General features: G+C 54.6%; 1 protein-coding gene across 5 annotated transcripts in view; it reads left to right on the top strand.

Annotated features, from left to right (window-relative positions):
• The window catches only part of DLGAP2 (DLG associated protein 2), a 145,426-nt gene that overhangs the window by 113,444 nt on the left and 4,525 nt on the right, over nucleotides 1-27,457 (top strand). For 4 of the 5 annotated variants that reach the window (XM_058659844.1, XM_058659845.1, XM_058659842.1 and 1 more), the window contains 6 exons: nucleotides 998-1,217; nucleotides 3,447-3,784; nucleotides 4,197-4,238; nucleotides 8,060-8,145; nucleotides 9,167-9,582; nucleotides 17,710-17,801. In XM_058659844.1, coding sequence (XP_058515827.1) covers nucleotides 998-1,217; nucleotides 3,447-3,784; nucleotides 4,197-4,238; nucleotides 8,060-8,145; nucleotides 9,167-9,582; nucleotides 17,710-17,801 — 1,194 coding nt within the window. The remainder of the gene's footprint in view (nucleotides 1-997; nucleotides 1,218-3,446; nucleotides 3,785-4,196; nucleotides 4,239-8,059; nucleotides 8,146-9,166; nucleotides 9,583-17,709; nucleotides 17,802-27,457) is intronic. The other variant, XM_058659843.1, reaches the window with a different exon arrangement.

The raw sequence follows: 27,457 nt of genomic DNA, 5'->3' as shown, positions 1-27,457 counted from the left end.
CAGACGAGAAACCCCTATAAGCTCCCCGACCCAGGTGCATTGGCACAACACACAGCAGCCCACGCAGTGCCTGGGTCAGACCCCACAGTGCAGGGGACTCAAACCCTATGTGACTAGAGTTGGGTACAGCAATTCCGATTTATGTGTCGCTGAGATGGGACGTATGGAGGTCCACCAAGTATTCTCAGGGATGTAGGGGGAGCATGGAGACAGTCGGAGGCCAGGGCAGTGGGGCTGCTGTAAGGTGCAAGCAGGTGACAGAGTGGTGGAGACAGGCTCACAGTGCTTCTGGGTGCCCGTGGGTGAGGGGCCAAAATATATCAGGAGGTCAGGAAGAGACAGCATGACCATCAGCAAGACGACACACATGAGGTGGTGCAGGAGGTGAACACTGAGACCCCAACCGCCTCCTCACTCACTGGAAGGCCTGAGTCAACCTGCACAGTGCTGACTCAGCACTCCCTGAGCACACCTCACCCTCACACACTAGGACTGAGTCAGCCTACACAGTGCTGACTCAGCACTCCCTGAGCACACCTCACCCTCACACACTAGGACTGAGTCAACCTGCACAGTGCTGACTCAGCACTCCCTGAGCACACCTCACCCTCACATACTGGGAAGGAGTTAGGGTGCAAAGTCCCAGTCAAGGCTCTTTGCTCTGTGGACTTCATAGCCCTGAAAGCCCTAGCCCTTGCCACTGCCCCTGAAACCTCCCACATTCAGGTCTGTCCTGATGCCTGCGGAGGCCCCATCTATTGGTGCTGCTGCCAGTGGATCCAGGTAGACAACCAACTTTGGGGGCAGTGATGGATGGCTTCTGACCCAGGACAGGTGTCACCACCTCATTCCCAGAGACGGCCATGATGACCTCTGATCCAGACATGGACGTGCCGTCTTCTGACCCGGGGTTTGGCTGTGATGACCTAACCCTCTGACCCCGGACACGGCCATGAGGGCCCTGCGGGCCACCTTCAGCTATGCCATTCTTTTGCAGATGAGTGAGGCTGAGGTGAACGGGCAGTTCGAGTCAGTCTGTGAATCGGTCTTCGGCGAGGCTGAGACTCAGGCCATGGATGCCCTGGACCTCCCTGGCTGCTTTCGCACCAGGAGCCACAGCTACCTGCGCGCCATCCAGGCTGGCTACGCCCAGGACGACGAGTGTGTCCCCGTGCTCACACCCTCCGACATGGCCTCAGGCATCAGGCCCACCACGGGTGAGGCCCAGGGACCAGGAAGCACCGTGGTCAGCTTCACTGCGCCCTGTTGCTGAGCACTCTGACCCCACTCACCTGGGCAAGGTGCTTTGGAGCTAGCCCTTCCACCTTCCTTCCTTTTCCCAGGGTGGCATCCGTCGCCCACTGAGGGGATACCAGTAACCACTGTAGCCAGAGCAAACCAGTCCTGGCAGGAAGTGTTGCAGCAGCTGCTACTGCTGGAGTGGCTGCTTCTCGCATAGTGAGTGGACCCAGGTGGCCAGCGTGGATGTCCCCTGGGGTGAGAGCTTAGTGCTCACGCACGTGAGAGGTGCTGGTGTCTGTATAGCTGGGTCAACGTTGTCCCCTTGCATCTTCCCTCAGATGTGGCCACTTCTGGTTCTCGATGTTGGAAGTGCCCGGGGGATCCTGGCTAAGAGGAAACAGCTAGTGGGAGGATGACGTGGCGTAGGAAGCCAGGGTGCCCTATCATCCAGGCTGCCATTACATTGATGGTGTTGTGTTTGGCTCCAGATCCACAGCTTTAGGAAGCCACAAAGAACAGGGGACCCACAGTGCATGGGGCAGATAAGGCTGGTCTCCTGTATGGTTAGCCATTGCTGGACCTGGGTGGTTCCCTCAGGAGTCTCATTACTACCTCTTCCTATAGTGTAGTCAGGGTGACCACTCATACTCTGCCACCCATAGTTACCCCAAAGGTCACAACAGAACAGCTAAGACGGACACAGGGCAAAAGCACTGCCCCAAAGTGCCCAGGATCTGCTGAGTACCAAGTAGGAGCCAGGGCCTGGTCAGAGTCCTGGTGACCCATGACAAGGACAAGAGGCTAGCCAGGGTCAGGTGACCCGTGACAGGGACAAGAGGCTCGTTGGGGTCCTTGGTGACCTGTGACGGAGACAAGAGGCTTGTTGGGGTCCTAGTGACCCATGATGGGATAAGAGGCTGGTCAAGGTCCTGATGACTCATGACAGGGACAAGAGGCTAGACGGGGTCCTTGGTGATCCGTGACAGGAACAAGAGGCTTGTTGGGGTTCTGGCAACCTATGACAGGGGATAAGAGGCTGGCCAAGGTCCGGATGACCCGTGACAGGGATAGGAGGCTGGTTGGGTTCCTTGGGCCACATGCAGTTCCTGCTTCCATGGTGCCACCATGTGGCAGGGAGCAAGCCCCAAGGAATGCCATGGGTTTAGCGAGCATGGTTGCTGATCAGCAGTGTGGTGAGAACAGAGGCCCCGGGTGTCTGGCACAGAGGAGGGGTGGGTTGTTGACATGGACGAGGTGCTCCAGGAGCTTGTGGGAGGTGCATACTTCCAGAGGTGAGGCGTGTCAGTTTCATCTCCTGCAGGTTTCCCATGAGCCCCTGGTGCTGTGGGTCAGCTCACGGCGCCCTACAGGCAGATCATATGATTCTCATGGCCTCCCAGGGGCTCCCTGTGGCAGACCAAGACGTCCTTCTTATAGCCCTGCCGGATGGAGCATTGTTCAGCCTTAGGGGTTCAGTATGTTATCAATCTTGCATAACCAAAATAGCAATGGCAAAATAATTAGAATGATGTTAACAACTGGTATTTGAAAACCTGCAGACCTTGCTGTGTTCATTCATCTGTTAGTCTGCTGTTTCTAGAGAGGAAGAGAGGGATAGAGAGGTGTGCCAGCTGCTGGTTTACTCCCCAAATGGCCACAACAGCCAAGACTGGACCAAGCTGAAGCCAGGAGCCTGGAGCTGCATCCAGGTCTCCCGTGTGGCTGAATGTATGCATGCTCATTGTGCAGACCTAAGATGCACAGGACCTGAGCCACCACCTGTGGCCTACCAGGGAGTGCAGATCAGGGAGCAAGATCAGGATCAGAGCCAAGTGAGGCCCTGGGCACTCGGGCCTTGGCTGTGGGGTCCTAACTGCTCAGCTGGCCACACCCTGCAGGTTCCACAAGCAAGATGGCATCACCATTGTGTCTTGTGATTCAGGGTCCTATCTGCCTTGGCCCGAGGGGAGGCAGGTGACACAGCATGCCTTTCCTGGGATCTGAGCCCCAGACTCTGCTCCAACAGCCCCAAGATGTTGGGAGGCACTACCACTCTGGCTGTCGTAGACCTACACGGGCAGCCCCTGAATGGGTCTGGCAGGCCAGGAACACACCTGCTGGCCACACGCTGACCCAGTCTGTGTCTCTCCCTGTTTTTCTCTGTTCCTCCTGTTCCCTCTCTTCTCTCTCCTACTCCCTCACAGCTGCCTCGTACGCCCACTACAAGAAGACGCCCCCGCCTGTGCCGCCACGCACCACCTCCAAGCCACTGATCTCCGTCACAGCCCAGAGCAGCACCGAGTCCACACAGGATGCCTACCAGGATGGCCGTGCTGCTAGGCTGCCACCCTGGGCCCAGGACGGCCGTGGCCTGTATGGCTCCACAGACAGCCTGGACAGCAGCAAGGCTGTGAGCCTGGCCCTGGAGGCAGCAGCAGCCCAGCGTCATGCCGCTGAGGGTCAGCGCACTGGGGACAAACCCATACCAGCCACCAAGGCTGAGGAGTTTCTCAGGAACCGGCGCTCATCCATCGGTGTCCAGGTAGCACAGGCCATCACGGAAGCCCCACTCGTGGGCAGCGGGTGGAGTGGGGTAGCTCCAGCTGGCTGCCTGGGGGAAGGGCTCAGCTAAGGCTGTCGAGCCTCACACCCCCTTGGGTGGGGGCCCCAAAGGTTGTGGGGAGGACAGAAGCGTGGCAGGGATGCCTGATGGCCAACCACTCGGTTCCCACTGGGCAGGCTTATAGCAGGTACAGCCCAGCAGGCTGACCCCAAGGCTGGCAGAGGCTGACAGGATGGTCCCACCCTGCCCCGCACTTCCATCAAATTCACCCACCCCCACCCCTATCACCACCCAACAGCCACTGTCCCCTGGGAGGGCTGAGGGTTGCCTGCGGGTGCCATGGCTGGACCATGGCCAGGGGCCCACACGGTGGCTTCGCTGTTTTGTTTAGGACTCTGAGTTCCCCGAGCCTCAGCCATCCCCAAGGTCAGATGTAAGTACCGGAGACTGCGCCGCAAGAGACACTGTCACCCACCTCTGTCCCCCGAGAGCTCTTGTCCCCCAAGAGCAACCATCATCTGAATGCTCAGCCCCTTGAGTGCTCCCATCCCTACAAGCACTCCATCCTGAGTGCACCCATCCTCCAAATGCTCCAATTACATGAGTGTTCCAATCCCCTATGTGTTTCTGTCCCCCAAGCCATCCATCCCACGAGTGCTACCAGCCCCAAAATGCTCCCATCACCAGAGTGCACCAATCCCTTGAATGTTCCCATTATGTGAGTGCTCCTGTCCAAGTCCTCCTGTCCCTGAGTGCTCCCATCTTATGAGTGCTATTGTCCCTAAGTGCTCCTGTCCCCCGAGTGCTCCACTCCCTAAGTGCTCCCATTCCCACAAGTGCTCCTATCCCTGAATGCTCCATCCCTGAGTGCTCTCATCCCACTGAGCGCTCTCATCCCACTGAGTGCTCCTGCCCATGAGTGCTCCTGTCCTCTAACTGCTCCCATCTCCCGAGTGCTTCCGTCTCAAGAGTGCTCCTGTCCCTGAGTGCTCCTGTCCCTTGAGTGCTCCTGTCCCCTGGGTGCTCCTGTCCCCTGAGGGCTCCTGTCCCTGAGTGCTCCTGTCCCCTGAGTGCTCCTGTCCCCTGAGGGCTCCTGTCCCTGAGGGCTCCTATCCCTGAGTGCTCCTGTTCCTGAGGGCTCCTGTCCCTGAGGGCTCCTATCCCTGAGGGCTCCTATCCCTGAGTGCTCCTGTCCCCTGAGTGCTCCTGTCCCTGAGGGCTCCTATCCCTGAGGGCTCCTATCCCTGAGTGCTCCTGTCCCTGAGGGCTCCTGTCCCCTGAGGGCTCCTGTCCCTGAGGGCTCCTGTCCCCTGAGTGTTCCTGTCCCTGAGGGCTCCTGTTCCTGAGGGCTCCTATCCCTGAGGGCTCCTATCCCTGAGTGCTCCTGTCCCCTGAGTGCTCCTGTTCCTGAGGGCTCCTGTCCCTGAGTGCTCCTGTCTCCTGAGTGCTCCTGTCCCTGAGGGCTCCAGTCCCTGAGGGCTCCTATCCCTGAGTGCTCCTGTTCCTAAGGGCTCCTGTTCCTGAGGGCTTCTGTCCCTGAGGGCTCCTATCCCTGAGTGCTCCTGTCCCCTGAGGGCTCCTGTCCCTGAGTGCTCCTATCCCTGAGTGCTCCTATCCCTGAGTGCTACTGTCCCCTGAGTGCTCCTGTCCCTGAGTGCTCCTGTCCCCTGAGTGCTCCTGTCCCTGAGGGCTCCTGTTCCTGAGGGCTCCTGTCCCTGAGGGCTCCTATCCCTGAGTGCTCCTGTCCCCTGAGGGCTCCTGTCCCTGAGTGCTCCTATCCCTGAGTGCTCCTGTCCCCTGAGTGCTCCTGTTCCTGAGGGCTCCTGTCCCCTGAGGGCTCCTGTCCCTGAGGGCTCCTGTCCCCTGAGTGCTCCTGTCCCTGAGGGCTCCCATCCCTAGAGTGCTGACATCCAAGGAGTGCTCCCATCACCCATGTGCCAGTTACCCTGATGGTGGCACCCATATGGACCACAGCGAGCCAGGTGCTGCCACCATGTGACCTGTGAGAGAGAGGGAGGAGTGCCTGCTTGGTCCAGGGCATACAGTGCTGCTGTGACAGACAAGACACCCATGAAAATGGTCACACCAGGTTTCACTGCATATGCCTCAGTTCCTACCCTGCCCCATTGTCTCACCTGGTCCCCTCACTGGAGAGTTCACCCTCACCTGGTCCCCTCACCTCAGAGTTCACCCTCACCTGGTCCCCTCACCTCAGAGTTCACCCTCACCTGGTCCCCTCACCTCAGAGTTCACCCTCACCTGGTCCCCTCACCTCAGAGTTCACCCTCACCTGGTCCCCTCACCTCAGAGTTCACCCTCACCTGGTCCCCTCACCTCAGAGTTCACCCTCACCTGGTCCCCTCACCTCAGAGTTCACCCTCACCTGGTCCCCTCACCTCAGAGTTCACCCTCACCTGGTCCCCTCACCTCAGAGTTCACCCTCACCTGGTCCCCTCACCTCAGAGTTCACCCTCACCTGGTCCCCTCACCTCAGAGTTCACCCTCACCTGGTCCCCTCACCTCAGAGTTCACCCTCACCTGGTCCCCTCACCTCAGAGTTCACCCTCACCTGGTCCCCTCACCTCAGAGTTCACCCTCACCTGGTCCCCTCACCTCAGAGTTCACCCTCACCTGGTCCCCTCACCTCAGAGTTCACCCTCACCTGGTCCCCTCACCTCAGAGTTCACCCTCACCTGGTCCCCTCACCTCAGAGTTCACCCTCACCTGGTCCCCTCACCTCAGAGTTCACCCTCACCTGGTCCCCTCACCTCAGAGTTCATCCTCACCTGGTCCTCTCACCTCAGAGTTCACCCTCACCTGGTCCCCTCACTGGAGAGTTCATCCTCACCTGGTCCCCTCACCTCAGAGTTTACCCCCACCTGGTCCTCTCACCTGGTCCTCTCACCTGGTCCTCTCACCTCAGAGTTCACCCTCACTTGGTCCCCCAGTGACACTCTGGAGAAAGGCAGTTTTCATGCTCAGTGATGGCATCTCAGGTTGGAGCCAGAAGTGCTTCCCGATGCAAGATTTTTGTTTAAGATTTATTTTATTTTACTTGGAAAGTCAGAATTACAAAGAAAGGGGGAGGCTGCAAGAAAGATCTTCCATCTGCTGGTTCACTCCCCCAATAGCTGCAACAGCCGCAGCTGAACCAGTCTGAAGCCAGGAGCCAGAAGCTTCTTCCAGGTATCCGCATGGATGCAGGGTCCTAACACTTGACCAATCCTCCACTGCTCTCCCAGGTCATATGCAGAGAGCTGGATGGGAAATAGAGCAGCCAAAACATGAACCAATGTGTGGAGGTATTAGCCTGTTTAGTCACTGTGCAGGTCCTAAATATTTCTGGGACAGTGATGACTCAGGGCGTGTGTGTGCCAATGGTTTGGCCAGCCAATGACTTCTGTGCTGAGGTGCCTGGCCAGGATCACTCCACACAGGCTGGGGGCACGTGTTCCAGGGCCTCGGCAGGAAGATCCCTGAAGTCCTTAACCCCTGGTCTGAGCTGATGTCCTGCTGCTCTCGACAACAGGTTGCCACGTGTGGATGCAGGTGCTGCTGCATGCATGACTGTATGGACACAGGGGACACACACAGACACACACACACGTGTGGCTCTGTGGATGCAGGGGACACCCCTCCACACACACACATGTGATTCTGTGGATGCAGGGGACACCACACATAGACACACATGTGGCTCTGTGGACACAGGGGACACTCCTCCACACACACATGTGTGGCTGTGTGGACGCAGGGGACACCCCTGTACACACAAACGTGTGGCTCTGTGGATTCAGGGGACACCACACAGACACATGTGTAATGTCTGTGCAGATCCTTGTGTGGCTATGTGTATGACACAGATGCGAACATGCTCACTGGTCATTCTTGAATCCCTGTAAGTCTGTGTGGCTGCAGCTGGGAGTGGGGTTCTATTAGACTGTGTGTCTGTGTGGTTGTGTATTTGTTTTGTCCCATCATGGGGCATAGTCAGGGTTTTGTTGCCCCAGAGCCCAGATCTGTCTAAGGTTAACTCTGTGGTTCCGCCTGCACTTGTCTGAGTCCCTGATCCACGTCATTCTGTGTAACGGGATCAAGTGGGGTGCCCAAGAGCATACCAACGTGCAGCCTCCCCTTGTCTGTCAGCCCCATCCCCTTGTTAATTACACAGACGCGCAGTCAATCACAGCAATGGATAAGCCTGGCCAGCCCCAGCTGCTTCTACATGTGGTTCCATGTTCTGTGTTGCTGTAGGTGGAGACGGCTACTGACTCCGACACGGAGAGCCGTGGCCTGCGCGAGTTCCACTCGGTTGGGGTGCAAGTGGAAGATGAGAAACGGTAACTTGGCCCCCAGGCAGGAGCAGGCTGCCCTGCACTGCCAGCCCTCAGGGCCCAAGCCTGGCCCTGTCATTCCACTGCAGAGTGAGTGACACCTCCTGGGCTGTGTGTCCACACGGAGACACAGAATCTTTGTTCCCAAAGCAGATGGGCAGAAACACATGGGTCCCACTGGAAAGGAAGGTTGGGGGAGCATCATGTACTGTTTACTTCCACAGGCCAGTGAGAGCAGCTAATCCTGCACCCAGGTGCTGCGTCCTGGCAAGGGAGCTGGCATAGGGCTGACTTGGCATGGGCAAGCAAGGTCTCATGTGTGGCTGGTGCAAACACAGGGAGAGCCCGTCCCCCAAGGGCATCAGTGTGCAACTGGCACAGACACCTACCCTGGGAAGGAGGGTCCATGCTGGGCCTGGGAACTGGCTGTACCTTCCACCTCCGTGGTGGACACCAGCAGAGGAGAGTGAAGACCCCCTGGCTGAGCAGCTGCATACACAGCAGCTTGGGGCACCAGCCAGCTGTGCCTGGGATGTGTGGACGTACAAAGACATGAACATGCACATACATGCAGACACACATGCACAACACAAATATGCAAGTGCAGAAATGTAAAAGCCATGCACAAAGATGCAGACACATGCACACAGCATGCACATGTGTCACAGCACCCACTCACCCAGTGTCCAAGGCTACCTCTGAGTCACACGCCTCACACTCAGGTGCAGGATTAACCAGGAACAGCTAACCCTGTACCCACTGGCCCATTGAGGAGGGCACATGCAGTTTCAAAGGAGCCAACTTTCAAACCCACTAGGTGCAAAAGCTTCCTTGAGCTGCACACAGACAGCTTAGGGCTGCAGAGCACAGGGTATCCGTGCCCACGGGGACTTGGATGAGCTCACAGTGTTTGCAGATCTGCTTGTTGCTCTGCGAAGGAAACCCCCCACAGGAAGGGTCGTCCCGGGGAGGGGAGGCGCACAGGGTCTGCGCTGCGGGCGCAGGCAACCTGTCCCCTCCCCTGCAGGCACGGCCGCTTCAAGCGCTCCAACAGCGTCACAGCAGCGGTGCAGGCCGACCTGGAGCTGGAGGGCTTCCCGGGCCAGGTGCCCACGGAGGACAAGGGGCTGCAGTTCGGTTCATCCTTCCAGCGGCACTCGGAACCCAGCACGCCCACACAGTATGGAGCGCTGCGTACCGTGCGCACTCAAGGCCTCTTCAGCTACCGCGAGGACTACCGCACGCAGGCAGACGTGGCTGCTTTGCCACCCGCCGACCCCTGGTTGGAGCCCTCGCTGGAGCCGAGTGACAGCGGGCGGATGTCCCCGTGCAGGCGCGACGGCTCGTGGTTCCTGAAGCTGCTGCACTCGGAGACCACGCGAATGGAGGGTTGGCGCCAGGAGATGGAGCGCGAGGCAGAGGATAAGGACCTAGCAGAGGAGAGTAAGTTAAAGCGGTGGCGGGCCGGGGGTGGGTAAGGCGAGTAGGTGGACTCAAGGCGCAGCTCCCAAACTGTCCGTTCTTCTGCATCCTGGCTGACACCTGACCAAGCAGGTCCCTGATGGGCACCCAGGACAGCCCTGAGGCGCACCTGTACCTGGCTGGACCCCACTGGCTCACACAGTTCTCTGCCCCTCAGCGAGGAAAGGTCGACCCTTCCGGTCCCCGGCAGGGGCCCTACTCGTTCTGCCTTTGCTGGGGAGACACCTCTCTAGTCTGGGAACCTCGGGAGGGGAGGGCTCCTCTCACGGTGACATGGCTCAGGCCTGGCAAGGTTGTTCCTTGAACCCCGGAGCCCACGGCAGCAGAGCCTGGTCCCTCTGGGGCTGTGTCTCCCATGTCCTCACGCGCTGCCTTGTCCCCCATCTCTGCGCATACTGATGTCACACTTCATTCTGACCCCATTCTGCTGTGGTTCTCACTTGGGACCCAGAGATGCTGCCTAGATGGCAGATTCTCCCATGGTCACCAGGCATTAGAGGTGAACCTGAGGGGGACATGACAGAACACTGTCGTGAACCTACATGGTCCACATCACTGACACCATGGTACAGCATCTCCATGGCCTTAGCGTGTAGGTGTGGACATGGCCTTGGCATGCACAGCATCTCCATGGCCTTAGCGTGTGGGTACGAACATGGCCTTGGAGTGCACAGCATTTCTGTGGCCTTAGCGTGTAAGTGTGAACGTGGCCTTGGCATGCACAGCATCTCCATGGCCTTAGCGTGTAGATATGAACATCAGAGGTTTCAGCTTCCCTAAGTAAAGGATCACGTGTGGTGTGTGCTGGGACCCTCAAATGCATGATGGGAAAGGATTTCCATTTTGCACGCAAGCTTGCTCTTATTTATTTCAAAGGCAGCGTCAGAGGGCAGGAGTGGGAGTAGATCTTTCATCTGCTGGCTCCCTGCCCTGATGGCCACAATGGCTGGGGCTGGCAAGGCGGAAACCCAGAGCTTCATTGGGGTCCTGGTTGTCTGGGATGTTGCCTACCAGAGTGGCACAGTGGGACAGGAACCTCACACACCCAGGTCCCTGGAACTCCGGCGCTCCTCATGGCCAGGGCTAGGGGCAGCACGAGCACTGCCCAGCCAGTCAGTGGCTAAGCGGGTCTTTTTTTTTTTTAATGTGAGACTTTTATTTTTCTTATTACAATATTAATTAACAAATCAAACTACTGTATTCCCTTCAAATCACTGACAACTACCTTAAACAGCAAGAGAAAAATGAAACAAAGGAATTATGTAGACAGCCCAGAATAAATAAATTCTTGTCAATAGCTAATTTTACCTTCATTAATAATCAGATACAATATCAAAACAATAAATTCTTAAATCATCTCCCATATTTCCCAACAACTAATAAATTTTAATAAAAATAATGTCATATTGCTAAGAAGAGCTAACGTTTATTTTTTTAAAAAGCAAGTATTACATATGTACCTAACATTTTAAAATACTAACAAGAACTGAAAAAGTTGCATTTCCAGAAATGTAGTCAAAAGAAATAGAGATGCGAACAAATATGCATTTAAATGCTATCTGTTCATACCAAATTCATGGAAGTGAATGTTGGAAATAAAATACTCAATGGCATGAAAATGCCTGTAAAGTCCAGCTGACGTAAAAATCATTGGTGTACCTTAAGTGTATATATATATATACACAAGTATATGTAACTATATTAGTTTTATACACACATATTCATGTGAATTCATATACATACATACATGTTCATATGTGCATATGTATTAGTTTAAAATGTATCATATGTATAAAGAAAGCATAAAGAATGAGGTGAATCAATACTTGACTCTCAGTAATTTCTACAACATGGATTGCCTTAATAACTAGAAAAGGAAAAAACCTATTCAAATGAACAATTTTTTATTTCTTTTTCTTTTTTTTTACTTCTTGTTATTATTATTATTTTATGATACAGTTCCATAGACCCTGGGATTTCCCTTATCCCCTCTCCAATTCCCTCTGCCCACACTGAGTTCCCCTATATCATTACTATAGTTTAGTTCTTCATACATGGTCATATGTCCATCATTGCAGGCATGGACACAGGCAGAGTCCAGCATCCTATTGTCAAGATTTAGTAAACATTGGAAAAAAATTGGGAGTCCATTTTTGTCTGGAAGTAGAGATGCATACTGCATTGTATCATCACATCTGGATATGATAATCTCAATTACACAGTTACTATACATCCCTTAGATGAAAAGCCACAATACAAAATTAACAATATGAAGAAAAATAGAAATTTACAATGCCATGAAGTTAAATAACATGCTGCTAAATATGATAGTCTCCATTACACAGTTACTATACATCTCCTTAAATGAAAAGCCACAAAACAAAATAAATAGCAGGAAGAAAAAAATTAGCAACATGAAGTTAAATAACATGCTACTGAATGACTAATGTGTTGCTGAAGAAATGAAAAAGAAAACCAAGATCCTTCTTGAAGAAAATGATGCTACTGTATGATCTATGAATCATTGAAGAATTTAATCAGAAGAAAGTGTTTTGAAGAGATGAAACTAACAAAAAAAATCAAAATCCATGAGATACAGTTTTCACTGACATTTGTTGGTGAAATGTATCTCCTGTAGGCAACAAATAGATGAGTTTTGTTTTTTAATCCAGCTTACTAATCTATGATGTTTGATTGATGAGTTTAATGACATTCAGGGTTGATACAAATAGGTGGTAATTTGATTCTGTCATTTTAGCAATGGGTTGTTCATTGATTTAGTCTTCTGTTGTTATTTTACTGGGATGTTCTCCACATTTGCCTTTGGTGTTGGTGGGCACTGCTCCTTTTCTCTGTCAAGAGAACATCTTTAAGTATCATTTGTAAGGCAGGTTTGGAAGAAGGTTTAACTTTTCTTTACTGTGGAAAAATTTTATTTCATTTTCAAAGGCAAAGTAAACTTTTACTGGGCACATTATCCTGGGCCGACAATTTTTTGCTTTTAGAATCTGGAATATGTCACTCCATTCTCTTCTTGCCTGTAGAGTTTCCTGTGAGAGATCTCCTGTGAGGTTAATTGGCATTCCTTTATATGTCAGTTGATTTTTTTCACGTGCACGTTTAAGGCTCTTTTCCTTATGTTCGACTGAAGAGAGCTTGATGATCATGTGTTGTGGTAAAGATCGCTTTTGGTCAAGCCTGCTGGGAGTTCTGTGCCCCTTCTGGATCTTGTTTCCCCAATTCTTTCTCTAGATTAGGGAAATTTTCCCCTCTTATTTCATTAAATACATTTGTAAATCCAGCTTTTTTTTCTGCACCTTCTGGGACTCCCATAATTCTTATGTTTGGCCTTTTAACAGTGTCTTTCAATTCTTAAATATTTTTTTTGCCTGATCCAGGTCTGCTTCCAGCTTTTTGTTTGCTTTTCCCCTGGTGACAGGAAATATCTTCTAATTTTGAAGTTCTTCTGCCTCCTTCATTCTATTTTGGAGACTCCCCACTGTACTTTTAGTTTGCTCCACTGTGTTCTTCATTTCTAATATATCAGCTTTCATTTGATTCATTTCCAGTGTGACATATTCCTTAGATTCCTTGAATGCCTGCTTTACATGCTTCTCATTGTTGACAAGAAGTTTTATAACAAGTATTTTGAATTCTGTGTGCCCCATTTCTTGATGTCTTCCTCAGTTAACCCTGAGGTTGGCAAAACATTTTGCTCCTTTGCAGGGGAGTCTTCACTAATAGTTACTGTGCCTTTGTCTCTTCTTTTGTTCTTGGTCATTGTGCTTCTACTTATCAGATTCTTCTCCTTGGGGCAGGTTTCTAAGCTGTGTCACCCACAGGTCTACAGGTCGAGTTTCCTTATTGCAGTTGGTACACAGCTTTTTGCTTGCAGTCACTTGTGCCACTCGCTCCAGAGAGTTCCAGGTCTGGGTTCTTATGTTAGATTTCCACCATGGTCTCTGTAGCCCCAGCTCCTGGCTCACCAGTCTCCACCTCCTGTGACACCGTGCTGAGGCTGCACCGTTGTCTGTACAGCCTTTTTCCCACTTCTGGTTGGAGCAGGTGTCAGGATTAGGGAGACACCAGGCATCCTATATAGCTATGTTGTTGGTGGTGCTGATCTTGTCAGAACCTGTTGGCTGTTAGGTCTGAGGGCCACATGGACCTATTTTGACCCATACGATGCCATAGTTGGTATTATTTTTCTGTGGGACCAGTGCAATGCAATGATCTTGGTGAGTTTACCCCAGCTCAGCGCATGCACAGCTCACTGTTGCCCCCCACACACCCCCCTGCAGTCTTTTCCACACTGTAAGAAATGGCGCCTGATGTGCCACTACTAGAGTTCTTGATCTGCTGGCCGTCAGGTCTGCGGGCTACTCAGACCTGTCTTGGGTGGAACCTGTTGCATGCCACGTTGTTGCAGTTCACTGAGACAGAAATGAGATCACTCCCAGCTCAGTATATGCACATTCCTGCACCCTAGCCCTATCCCTTGCCCCCTAAACAAAATGGCACCTAATTCAGCTCTAGGATTCGGGCTGGGCTGTGAAATCGACCTTGTTCCCGCACTGCCTGTCTGGGACTTGCTGCTCTGTCTCTGCTCCTGGTCAAATCAAACAGACCAGCAGGACGGGCAGTTCTTTGTTTTCACCTTCGGAGCTCCTGAGTAACGTCCCTTCCCACCTGGTTACTGGCTGCGGTCGAATTCAGATCACTGTTCGCTGAATGCCGCTGGAGTATTGGTCACTGCTACACCACTCCATTGCTTTTGCTGCTTTCCTGTGTCTGTCAGTTTCCAGGTACCCCTCTGCTGTTGTTCTGTCCTTTCCTATTTCCTGAAATATGCACTCTCTTCTTCACACTGGCTAATATTTCTGTCTGTTTAAACGTGTCCTTACCCTATTCCACCATCTTGATTCTCTCCTAAGTGGGTCTTGATGTTAGTGAGTCCCAAAAGCAGACGAGGGAGGCAGGGCTGTCCTTGACGGCATGGACAACTATGTGACAGACATTGCCGCCTGCTCTGTTGAGTTGATATTTGGGATCGTTCCTAGCTAGTCAGCTTTGGGCTCTAGTAATAGATTGGGCTCTAGGAACAGATTCAGGGTTAGGTGTTAGAGCACTTTTCAAAATAAAGATTAAAGGACATGCTTGTTAAAACAAAATTCCAAGTTCTGAATGCTCCTAATCCAATTCCATGAAATAGTTTTTGCCCAAACTCTCAGTTTTTTGGCCACAATTTCCTGAGTTAATTGAAAAAGCTTGCAGCATTCAGTTGTCATGGTTACTAAAAGCAAGTGCCCGGCTCAACATTGGTTTGTGTCTGAGAACATGCATGCAGGCCCTGGTTCACATATGTGAGTCACCACGTCCAGGCGTTTGTAAGCCATAACTGGTCTGGCGCATTTGGACCTTCCGAGTCAGTGAAAACAAGTGGGAAGACACAGAGCATGAACCCAAATGGCGTATTTTCTGGAACAAGAACATGCCAACGGAAACCCCCACAAGTTAGCTGCCTTGGCCCCTAAGGGGACCCACTTCTGAGGGGCAGGGCTGTGGCACTGGCCCCCGAAGCCCCATCTGGTTTGGGCATCACCATGTGGACAATCCCTTCGGGAGGAGCAGGGCAGGGCAGCCCAGATGGCCCCACATTGGCACAGGGAACCAAGCACCACATTGGCCAGACTGAGACCCGCCTGGATATGCACCTGGATCAGGACTTCCATGAGCTGACAGAGCACTGGACAGAGAAATGAGAAACTTCTGGGCAGAACAGCTGGTGGACAGTGGGGTGGAGCAGTGGGGCTGGACATGGCTGAACTGTGTGGCCATGTGGCATGCAGGACACGGCCAGTGAGGGGGTTTTCTGCACTCATAGCCAAGGGAAACAAATGCACAAACATGAGCTCAGGCAGGAAGCTTGGAGCCTGAGATGTCTGAACTGGGGGGCTTCTAGGAGACAGGATCTGCCCACAGCAGGTTTGCTGTGGACTCCAGAGTGGCTATGAACGGTCTGGTAACCACATCAATCGCTGCAAAGTCCATGGATTCTCTTTGGAGCCTGAGGACCATCGTGCTGGGTCAGCGTCCTATTGTGCAGTGTGTGAAAGTGAAAATCAGGCAAGCCACTTGTGAAATGAGGGCTGACCTCATGGGTGCCACTGGCCATGGGGATGCCCTAACCACCTGCACTGAGCTGAGAAGAGGAGCAGGTGGAAGAAGCAGCCAACTGACGCCATGCAGTCACAACTCTGTCAGGGCCCTCCCACTGGGCTTGCCACCCACGTGCAGCACGTTGGTCCCCTGCTCAGTCCCGCCCTGGGACACCTGACCCTACCGTCGTGCTCACCATGCTGACCATGCACGGCTGACGGGAGGCTGTGGCAGAGTTTGAACTCCTGCTTGGTGACCTTCTTGCTCAGCCCTCAACATATCCGTCAGTCATGTGTGGCCCAGGAAGCAGCATGACCACAGCAAGTCCCTGGCAGGGCCATCACATACCCGTGGGATCCAATGGCAGTTGTCTTGACCCCCAGAACCTTGGCATCACTTCCGAGGACGCCAGTGTGTAAGTCCAGACCTGGAGGTAATGAACATGACTCTTGGACGTCACCACATGGTGATCACACATGAAAGGGGTTGGGCTTCTCAGGTGGTCATCTTATGTGTGCCAGGCCCTTCCTGACCTTTGCGTCCAGAACCAACATCTTTCTCCCCACCAGCAGCACCGGCTGGGCTGAGGGCAGGTACACAGGTCACATAGCCAGGTGAGGAGAGGATTGGGGTGCCCGAGGCTCCCCAACCAGCTCTGCCCCTAGGTCTCTCAGCCCAGGGGAGCTGGTGGGAACCCCAGAGACTGGGCTCACCTGGACACCTGTACATGGTCACTCCTGCCCAGCAGAGCCCAGAGCAAAGCCATGGGCCCAATGGAGGGGTACCTGGGCCAGCAGCAAGAGATGGCCAGCAGAGACGCCCTCCCACCCTCCCCGAGTGCTGCCAGTGGCAGGTGGACCAGGCCTGTCAACTGTAAGAGGACAGTGCATGGGTAGGTGCTCCCACTCCCCTGCATCCTTGTACAGCCTCCCATGTCCAGTCTAAGGCCAGAGCTGGTCCCAACTACCTTGGCATATTAAATCTGTCCCAAGGATACAACTGAAACATAGGGCTCCTCTCTGAATTTACTATCCCATTAGCCAAGATTCAAGACTCCTGAGTAAATGAACTTCTTAGCAACCCATGATCTGCTCACTTAGAAACACATGCCTGGGTCGGTACAGGGGCACAGCATGCTAATCCTCTGTCCTGTGGCACTGGAATCCCAAATTGGCACAGGTTCATGTACCAGCTACTCCACTTCCCACCCAGCTTCCTGTCTGTGGTCTTGGAAAGCAGTTGAGAAAGACCCAAAGCCTTGAGACCTTGCATCTGCCTGGGACCCAGAAGAAGCTCCTGACTCCTAGCTTCAGATCAGTTCAGCTCTAGCCACTACAGCCATTTTGGAAGTGAACCAGTAGATGGAAGATCTTTCTCTCTCTTTCTGCAACTGTGCATTTCAAATAAATAAATGAAACTTTTTAAAGAAAACGTAAATGTCACAACAAGCCTGGCATGGTCAGGCATGGCCAGGGCAGCTTTGCGGAGGATGACCTGCCAACAACCAGCTGAGATCCAAGCCCCTACTCGGTTTCCAGAGCACCACATGAACCCCCACACAGGGGACCCCATTGTGCTCCAAGGCCTACGCAGCTCAACCCCATGTGCCTTCCTGGAAATGGAATAACAGGCATCTCAAAACACCACGGACACATGACAGAACCCGGGCCATACTGAGGCTGACCATAGCTTCCGTTCTTGTGGCCTTCTTGGCTCCTAGCACTCACAGGAGACGGCAGCAGAGGCCACCCTGCAACCTGAGCTTTCTCCAGCAGGACGACCCAGCAAGGGCTGCCCTGGGCTGGTGCTGGTTGCCTCTGATTATGGCCATGCCGGCCGAGTTGACCGTCATGTCAGCCTCATCTGCTCAGGGAAAGCTCCTCTCTGCGTCTGCTCCTGGCCCTAACCTGTCTGTCTGTTTCTTCACAGTTCTCGGTAAGATTCGGAGCGCTGTGGGGAGTGCCCAGCTCCTCATGTCCCAGAAGTTCCAGCAGTTCTATTGGTTGTGCCAGCAGAACATGGTAAGTGCCCCATTAGCTTGCTGACCACCAGCCCACTGCCCAACCTCACTGTGCCAGCCTGTCCAAGACAGCGACCAGGGCTGGGTGCATATAACAGAGCACATCCCAGGGCACATATGTGTGGAGCAGCACACATCCCAGGGCACACATACGTGTGGGACAGCACACATCCCAGGGCACACATACATGTGGAGCAGCACACATCCCAGGGCTCACATACATATGGGACAGCACACATCCCAGGGCACACATACGTGTGGAGCAGCACACATCCCAGGGCACACATACATGTGGGACAGCACACATCCTAGGGCACACACACGTGTGGGACAACATACATCCCAGGGCTCACATGGTGTGGGACAGCACACATCCCAGGGCACACATACGTGTGGGACAGCACACATCCCAGGGCACACATACATGTGAGACAGCACACATCCCAGGGCACACATACGTGTGAGACAGCACACATCCTAGGGCACACACACGTGTGGGAAACATACATCCCAGGGCTCACATACATGTGGGACAGCACACATCCCAGGGCACACATACGTGTGGAGCAGCACACATCCCAGGGCACATACACGTGTGGGACAACATACATCCCAGGGCTCACATACGTGTGGGACAGCACACATCCCAGGGCACACATACGTGTGGAGCAGCACACATCCCAGGGCACACATACGTGTGGGACAGCACACATCCCAGGGCACACATACGTGTGGAGCACCACACATCCTAGGGCACACACGTGTGGGACAACATACATCCCAGAGCTCACATACATGTGGGAGCAGCACACATCCCAGGGCACACATACGTGTGGGACAGCACACATCCCAGGGCACACACACGTGTGGGACAACATACATCCCAGGGCTCACATACGTGTGGAGCAGCACACATCCTAGGGCACACATACGTGTGGAACAGCACACATCCCAGGGCTCACATACATGTGGGACAGCACACATCCCAGGGCACACATATGTGTGGAGCAGCACACATCCCAGGGCACACATACGTGTGGGACAGCACACATCCCAGGGCTCACATACGTGTGGGACAGCACACATCCCAGGTCTCACACACGTGTGGAAGAGCACACATCCCAGGGCACACATACGTGTGGGACAGCACACATCCCTGGGCACACACATGTGTGGGACAGCACAATCCCAGGGCACACATACATGTGGAGCAGCACACATCCTAGGGCACACACACGTGTGGGACAACATACATCCCAGGGCTCACATACGTGTGGGACAGCACACATCCCAGGGCACACATACGTGTGGGACAGCACACATCCCAGGGCACACATACATGTGAGACAGCACACATCCCAGGGCACACATACGTGTGAGACAGCACACATCCTAGGGCACACACACGTGTGGGAAACATACATCCCAGGGCACACATACATGTGGGACAGCACACATCCCAGGGCACACATACGTGTGGAGCAGCACACATCCAGGGCACATACACGTGTGGGACAACATACATCCCAGGGCTCACATACGTGTGAGAAGCACACATCCCAGGGCACACATACGTGTGGAGCAGCACACATCCCAGGGCACACATACATGTGGGACAGCACACATCCCAGGGCACACATACGTGTGGAGCAGCACACATCCTAGGGCACACACACGTGTGGGACAACATACATCCCAGGGCTCACATACATGTGGGACAGCACACATCCCAGGGCACACATACGTGTGGGACAGCACACATCCCAGGGCACACACGTGTGGGACAACATACATCCCAGGGCTCACATACATGTGGAGCAGCACACATCCTAGGGCACACATACGTGTGGAACAGCACACATCCCAGGGCACACATACGTGTGGGACAGCACACATCCCAGGGCACACATACGTGTGGAGCAGCACACATCCCAGGGCTCACATACATGTGGGACAGCACACATCCCAGGGCACACATACGTGTGGAGCAGCACACATCCTAGGGCACACATACGTGTGGAACAGCACACATCCAGGGCACACATACGTGTGGGACAGCACACATCCCAGGGCACACATACGTGTGGAGCAGCACACATCCCAGGGCTCACATACATGTGGGACAGCACACATCCCAGGGCACACATACGTGTGAGACAGCACACATCCTAGGGCACACACACGTGTGGGACAGCACACATCCCAGGGCACACATACATGTGGAGCACCACACATCCCAGGGCTCACATACATGTGGGACAGCACACATCCCAGGGCACACACACGTGTGGGACAACATACATCCCAGGGCTCACATACGTTTGGAGCAGCACACATCCCAGGGCTCACATACGTGTGGGACAGCACACATCCCAGGGCACACATACGTGTGGGACAGCACACATCCCAGGGCACACATACGTGTGGGACAGCACACATCCCAGGGCTCACATACGTGTGGGACAGCACACATCCCAGGTCTCACACACGTGTGGAACAGCACACATCCCAGGGCACACATACGTGTGGGACAGCACACATCCCAGGGCACACATACGTGTGGAGCAGCACACATCCCAGGGCTCACATACGTGTGGAACAGCACACATCCCAGGGCACACATACGTGTGGAGCAGCACACATCCCAGGGCACACACATGTGTGGGACAGCACACATCCCAGGGCACACACACGTGTGGGACAGCACACATCCCAGGGCACACATACATGTGGAGCAGCACACATCCCAGGGCTCACATACATGTGGGACAGCACACATCCCAGGGCACACATACTGTGAGACAGCACACATCCTAGGGCACACACACGTGTGGGAAACATACATCCCAGGGCTCACATACATGTGGGACAGCACACATCCCAGGGCACACATACGTGTGGGACAGCACACTTCCCAGGGCACACACACGTGTGGGACAACATACATCCCAGGGCTCACATACGTGTGGAGCAGCACACATCCTAGGGCACACATACGTGTGGAACAGCACACATCCCAGATCACACATACGTGTGGGACAGCACACATCCCAGGGCACACATACGTGTGGAGCAGCACACATCCCAGGGCTCACATACATGTGGGACAGCACACATCCCAGGGCACACATACGTGTGGAGCAGCACACATCCCAGGGCACACATACGTGTGGAGCAGCACACATCCCAGGGCACACATACGTGTGGAGCAGCACACATCCCAGGGCACACACACGTGTGGGACAACATACATCCCAGGGCTCACATACGTGTGGGACAGCACACATCCCAGGGCACACATACGTGTGGGACAGCACACATCCCAGGGCACACATACATGTGAGACAGCACACATCCCAGGGCACACATACGTGTGGAGCAGCACACATCCCAGGGCACACACACGTGTGGGACAACATACATCCCAGGGCTCACATACGTGTGGAGCAGCACACATCCCAGGGCACACATACGTGTGGGACAGCACACATCCCAGGGCACACACACGTGTGGGACAACATACATCCCAGGGCTCACATACATGTGGGACAGCACACATCCCAGGGCACACATACGTGTGGAGCAGCACACATCCCAGGGCACACACACGTGTGGGACAACATACATCCCAGGGCTGACATACGTGTGGAGCAGCACACATCCTAGGGCACACACACGTGTGGGACAACATACATCCCAGGGCTCACATACATCTGGGACAGCACACATCCCAGGGCACACATACGTGTGGAGCAGCACACATCCCAGGGCACACATACGTGTGGGACAGCACACATCCCAGGGCTCACATACGTGTGGGACAGCACACATCCCAGGGCTCACACACGTGTGGGACAGCACACATCCCAGGGCACACATACGTGTGGAGCAGCACACATCCCAGGGCACACATACGTGTGGGACAGCACACATCCCAGGGCTCACATACGTGTGGGACAGCACACATCCCAGGGCTCACACACGTGTGGAGCAGCACACATCCCAGGGCACACATACATGTGGGACAGCACACATCCCAGGGCACACACATGTGTGGGACAGCACACATCCCAGGGCTCACATACGTGTGGGACAGCACACATCCCAGGGCTCACACACGTGTGGAGCAGCACACATCCCAGGGCACACATACGTGTGGAGCAGCACACATCCCAGGGCACACACACGTGTGGGACAACATACATCCCAGGGCTCACATACATGTGGGACAGCACACATCCCAGGGCACACATACGTGTGTGGGACAGCACACATCCCAGAGCACACATACGTGTGGAGCAGCACACATCCTAGGGCACACACACGTGTGGGACAACATACATCCCAGGGCACACATACGTGTGGGACAGCACACATCCCAGGGCACACATACGTGTGGGACAGCACACATCCCAGGGCACACATACATGTGAGACAGCACACATCCCAGGGCACACATACGTGTGAGACAGCACACATCCTAGGGCACACACACGTGTGGGAAACATACATCCCAGGGCTCACATACATGTGGGACAGCACACATCCCAGGGCACACATACGTGTGGAGCAGCACACATCCCAGGGCACATACACGTGTGGGACAACATACATCCCAGGGCTCACATACGTGTGGGACAGCACACATCCCAGGGCACACATACGTGTGGAGCAGCACACATCCCAGGGCACACATACGTGTGGGACAGCACACATCGTAGGGCACACATACGTGTGGAACAGCACACATCCCAGGGCACACATACGTGTGGGACAGCACACATCCCAGGGCACACATACGTGTGGAGCAGCACACATCCCAGGGCTCACATACATGTGGGACAGCACACATCCCAGGGCACACATACGTGTGGGACAGCACACATCCCAGGGCTCACATACGTGTGGGACAGCACACATCCCAGGGCTCACATACGTGTCGGACAGCACACATCCCAGGTCTCACACACGTGTGGAACAGCACACATCCCAGGGCACACATACGTGTGGAACAGCACACATCCCAGGGCACACATACGTGTGGAGCAGCACACATCCCAGGGCACACATACGTGTGGAGCAGCACACATCCTAGGGCACACACGTGTGGGACAACATACATCCCAGGGCTCACATACATGTGGGACAGCACACATCCCAGGGCACACATACGTGTGGAGCAGCACACATCCCAGGGCACACACGTGTGGGACAACATACATCCCAGGGCTCACATACGTGTGGAGCAGCACACATCCCAGGGCACACATACGTGTGGAGCAGCACACATCCTAGGGCACACACACGTGTGGGACAACATACATCCCAGGGCTCACATACATGTGGGACAGCACACATCCCAGGGCACACATACATGTGCGACAGCACACATCCCAGGGCACACACACGTGTGGGACAACATACATCCCAGGGCTCACATACGTGTGGAGCAGCACACATCCTAGGGCACACATACGTGTGGAACAGCACACATCCCAGGGCACACATACGTGTGGGACAGCACACATCCCAGGGCACACATACGTGTGGAGCAGCACACATCCCAGGGCTCACATACATGTGGGACAGCACACATCCCAGGGCACACATACGTGTGGAGCAGCACACATCCCAGGGCACACATACGTGTGGGACAGCACACATCCCAGGGCACACACACGTGTGGGACAACACACATCCCAGGTCTCACACACGTGTGGAACTGCACACATCCCAGGGCACACATACGTGTGGGACAGCACACATCCCAGGGCACACACATGTGTGGGACAGCACACATCCCAGGGCACACATACGTGTGGAGCAGCACTCATCCTAGGGCACACACACGTGTGGGACAGCACACATCCCAGGGCACACATACATGTGGGACAGCACACATCCCAGGGCACACATACGTGTGGAACAGCACACATCCCAGGGCACACATACGTGTGGGACAACATACATCCCAGGGCTCACATACGTGTGGAGCAGCACACATCCTAGGGCACACATACGTGTGGAACAGCACACATCCCAGGGCACACATACGTGTGGGACAGCACACATCCCAGGGCACACATACGTGTGGAGCAGCACACATCCCAGGGCTCACATACATGTGGGACAGGACACATCCCAGGGCACACATACGTGTGGAGCAGCACACATCCTAGGGCACACATACGTGTGGAGCAGCACACATCCCAGGGCACACATACGTGTGGAGCAGCACACATCCCAGGGCACACATACGTGTGGAGCAGCACACATCCCAGGGCTCACATACATGTGGGACAGCACACATCCCAGGGCACACATACGTGTGAGACAGCACACATCCTAGGGCACTCACACGTGTGGGAAACATACATCCCAGGGCTCACATACATGTGGGACAGCACACATCCCAGGGCACACATACGTGTGGAGCAGCACACATCCCAGGGCACATACACGTGTGGGACAACATACAACCCAGGGCTCACATACGTGTGGGACAGCACACATCCCAGGGCACACATACGTGTGGAGCAGCACACATCCCAGGGCACACATACGTGTGGGACAGCACACATCCCAGGGCACACATACGTGTGGAGCAGCACACATCCTAGGGCACACACACGTGTGGAACAACATACATCCCAGGGCTCACATACATGTGGGACAGCACACATCCCAGGGCACACATACGTGTGGGACAGCACACATCCCAGGGCACACATACGTGTGGGACAACATACATCCCAGGGCTCACATACGTGTGGAGCAGCACACATCCCAGGGCTCACATACATGTGGGACAGCACACATCCCAGGGCACACATACGTGTGGGACAGCACACATCCCAGGGCACACATACGTGTGGGAAGGCACACATCCCAGGGCACACATACGTGTGGGACAGCACACATCCCAGGGCTCACATATGTGTGGGACAGCACACATCCCAGGTCTCACACACGTGTGGAACAGCACACATCCCAGGGCACACATACGTGTGGGACAGCACACAACCCAGGGCTCACATACGTGTGGAGCAGCACACATCCCAGGGCTCACATACGTGTGGAACAGCACACATCCCAGGGCACACATACGTGTGGAACAGCACACATCCCAGGGCACACACATGTGTGGGACAGCACACATCCCAGGGCACACACACGTGTGGGACAGCACACATCCCAGGGCACACATACATGTGGAGCAGCACACATTCCAGGGCTCACATACATGTGGGACAGCACACATCCCAGGGCACACATACGTGTGGAGCAGCACACATCCCAGGGCACATACACGTGTGGGACAACATACATCCCAGGGCTCACATACGTGTGGGACAGCACACATCCCAGGGCACACATACGTGTGGAGCAGCACACATCCCAGGGCACACATACGTGTGGGACAGCACACATCCCAGGGCACACATACGTGTGGAGCAGCACACATCCTAGGGCACACACACGTGTGGGACAACATACATCCCAGGGCTCACATACATGTGGGACAGCACACATCCCAGGGCACACATACGTGTGGGACAGCACACTTACCAGGGCACACACACGTGTGGGACAACATACATCCCAGGGCTCACATACGTGTGGAGCAGCACACATCCCAGATCACACATACGTGTGGGACAGCACACATCCCAGGACACATACGTGTGGAGCACCACACATCCCAGGGCTCACATACATGTGGGACAGCACACATCCCAGGGCACACATACGTGTGGAGCAGCACACATCCCAGGGCACACATACGTGTGGGACAGCACACATCCCAGGGCTCACATACGTGTGGGACAGCACACATCCCAGGTTTCACACACGTGTGGAACAGCACACATCCCAGGGCAAACATACGTGTGGGACAGCACACATCCCAGGGCACACATACGTGTGTGGGACAGCACACATCCCAGAGCACACATACGTGTGGAGCAGCACACATCCTAGGGCACACACACGTGTGGGACAACATACATCCCAGGGCACACATACGTGTGGGACAGCACACATCCCAGGGCACACATACGTGTGGGACAGCACACATCCCAGGGCACACATACATGTGAGACAGCACACATCCCAGGGCACACATACGTGTGAGACAGCACACATCCTAGGGCACACACACGTGTGGGAAACATACATCCCAGGGCTCACATACATGTGGGACAGCACACATCCCAGGGCACACATACGTGTGGAGCAGCACACATCCCAGGGCACATACACGTGTGGGACAACATACATCCCAGGGCTCACATACGTGTGGGACAGCACACATCCCAGGGCACACATACGTGTGGAGCAGCACACATCCCAGGGCACACATACGTGTGGGACAGCACACATCGTAGGGCACACATACGTGTGGAACAGCACACATCCCAGGGCACACATACGTGTGGGACAGCACACATCCCAGGGCACACATACGTGTGGAGCAGCACACATCCCAGGGCTCACATACATGTGGGACAGCACACATCCCAGGGCACACATACGTGTGGGACAGCACACATCCCAGGGCTCACATACGTGTGGGACAGCACACATCCCAGGGCTCACATACGTGTCGGACAGCACACATCCCAGGTCTCACACACGTGTGGAACAGCACACATCCCAGGGCACACATACGTGTGGAACAGCACACATCCCAGGGCACACATACGTGTGGAGCAGCACACATCCCAGGGCACACATACGTGTGGAGCAGCACACATCCTAGGGCACACACGTGTGGGACAACATACATCCCAGGGCTCACATACATGTGGGACAGCACACATCCCAGGGCACACATACGTGTGGAGCAGCACACATCCCAGGGCACACACGTGTGGGACAACATACATCCCAGGGCTCACATACGTGTGGAGCAGCACACATCCCAGGGCTCACATACGTGTGGGACAGCACACATCCCAGGGCACACATACGTGTGGAGCAGCACACATCCCAGGGCTCACATACGTGTGGGACAGCACACATCCCAGGGCACACATACGTGTGGGACAGCACACATCCCAGGGCACACATACGTGTGGAGCAGCACACATCCCAGGGCTCACATACATGTGGGACAGCACACATCCCAGGGCACACATACGTGTGGGACAGCACACATCCCAGGGCACACATACGTGTGGGACAGCACACATCCCAGGGCACACATACGTGTGGGACAGCACACATCCCAGGGCACACATACGTGTGGGACAGCACACATCTCAGGGCTCACATACGTGTGGAACAGCACACATCCCAGGGCACACATACGTGTGGAGCAGCACACATCCCAGGGCACACACGTGTGGGACAGCACACATCCCAGGGCACACATACGTGTGGGACAGCACACATTCCAGGGCACACATACGTGTGGGACAACATACATCCCAGGGCACACATACGTGTGGGACAGCACACATCCCAGGGCACACATACGTGTGGGACAGCACACATCCCAGGGCACACATACGTGTGGAGCAGCACACATCCCAGGGCTCACATACATGTGGGACAGCACACATCCCAGGGCACACATACGTGTGGGACAGCACACATCCCAGGGCACACATACGTGTGGGACAGCACACATCCCAGGGCACACATACGTGTGGG

This window comes from Ochotona princeps, unplaced genomic scaffold (assembly GCF_030435755.1).
Source record: "Ochotona princeps isolate mOchPri1 unplaced genomic scaffold, mOchPri1.hap1 HAP1_SCAFFOLD_116, whole genome shotgun sequence".
Classification (NCBI taxonomy): domain Eukaryota; kingdom Metazoa; phylum Chordata; class Mammalia; order Lagomorpha; family Ochotonidae; genus Ochotona; species Ochotona princeps.
This window is presented reverse-complemented; position numbering and strand designations above follow the sequence as displayed.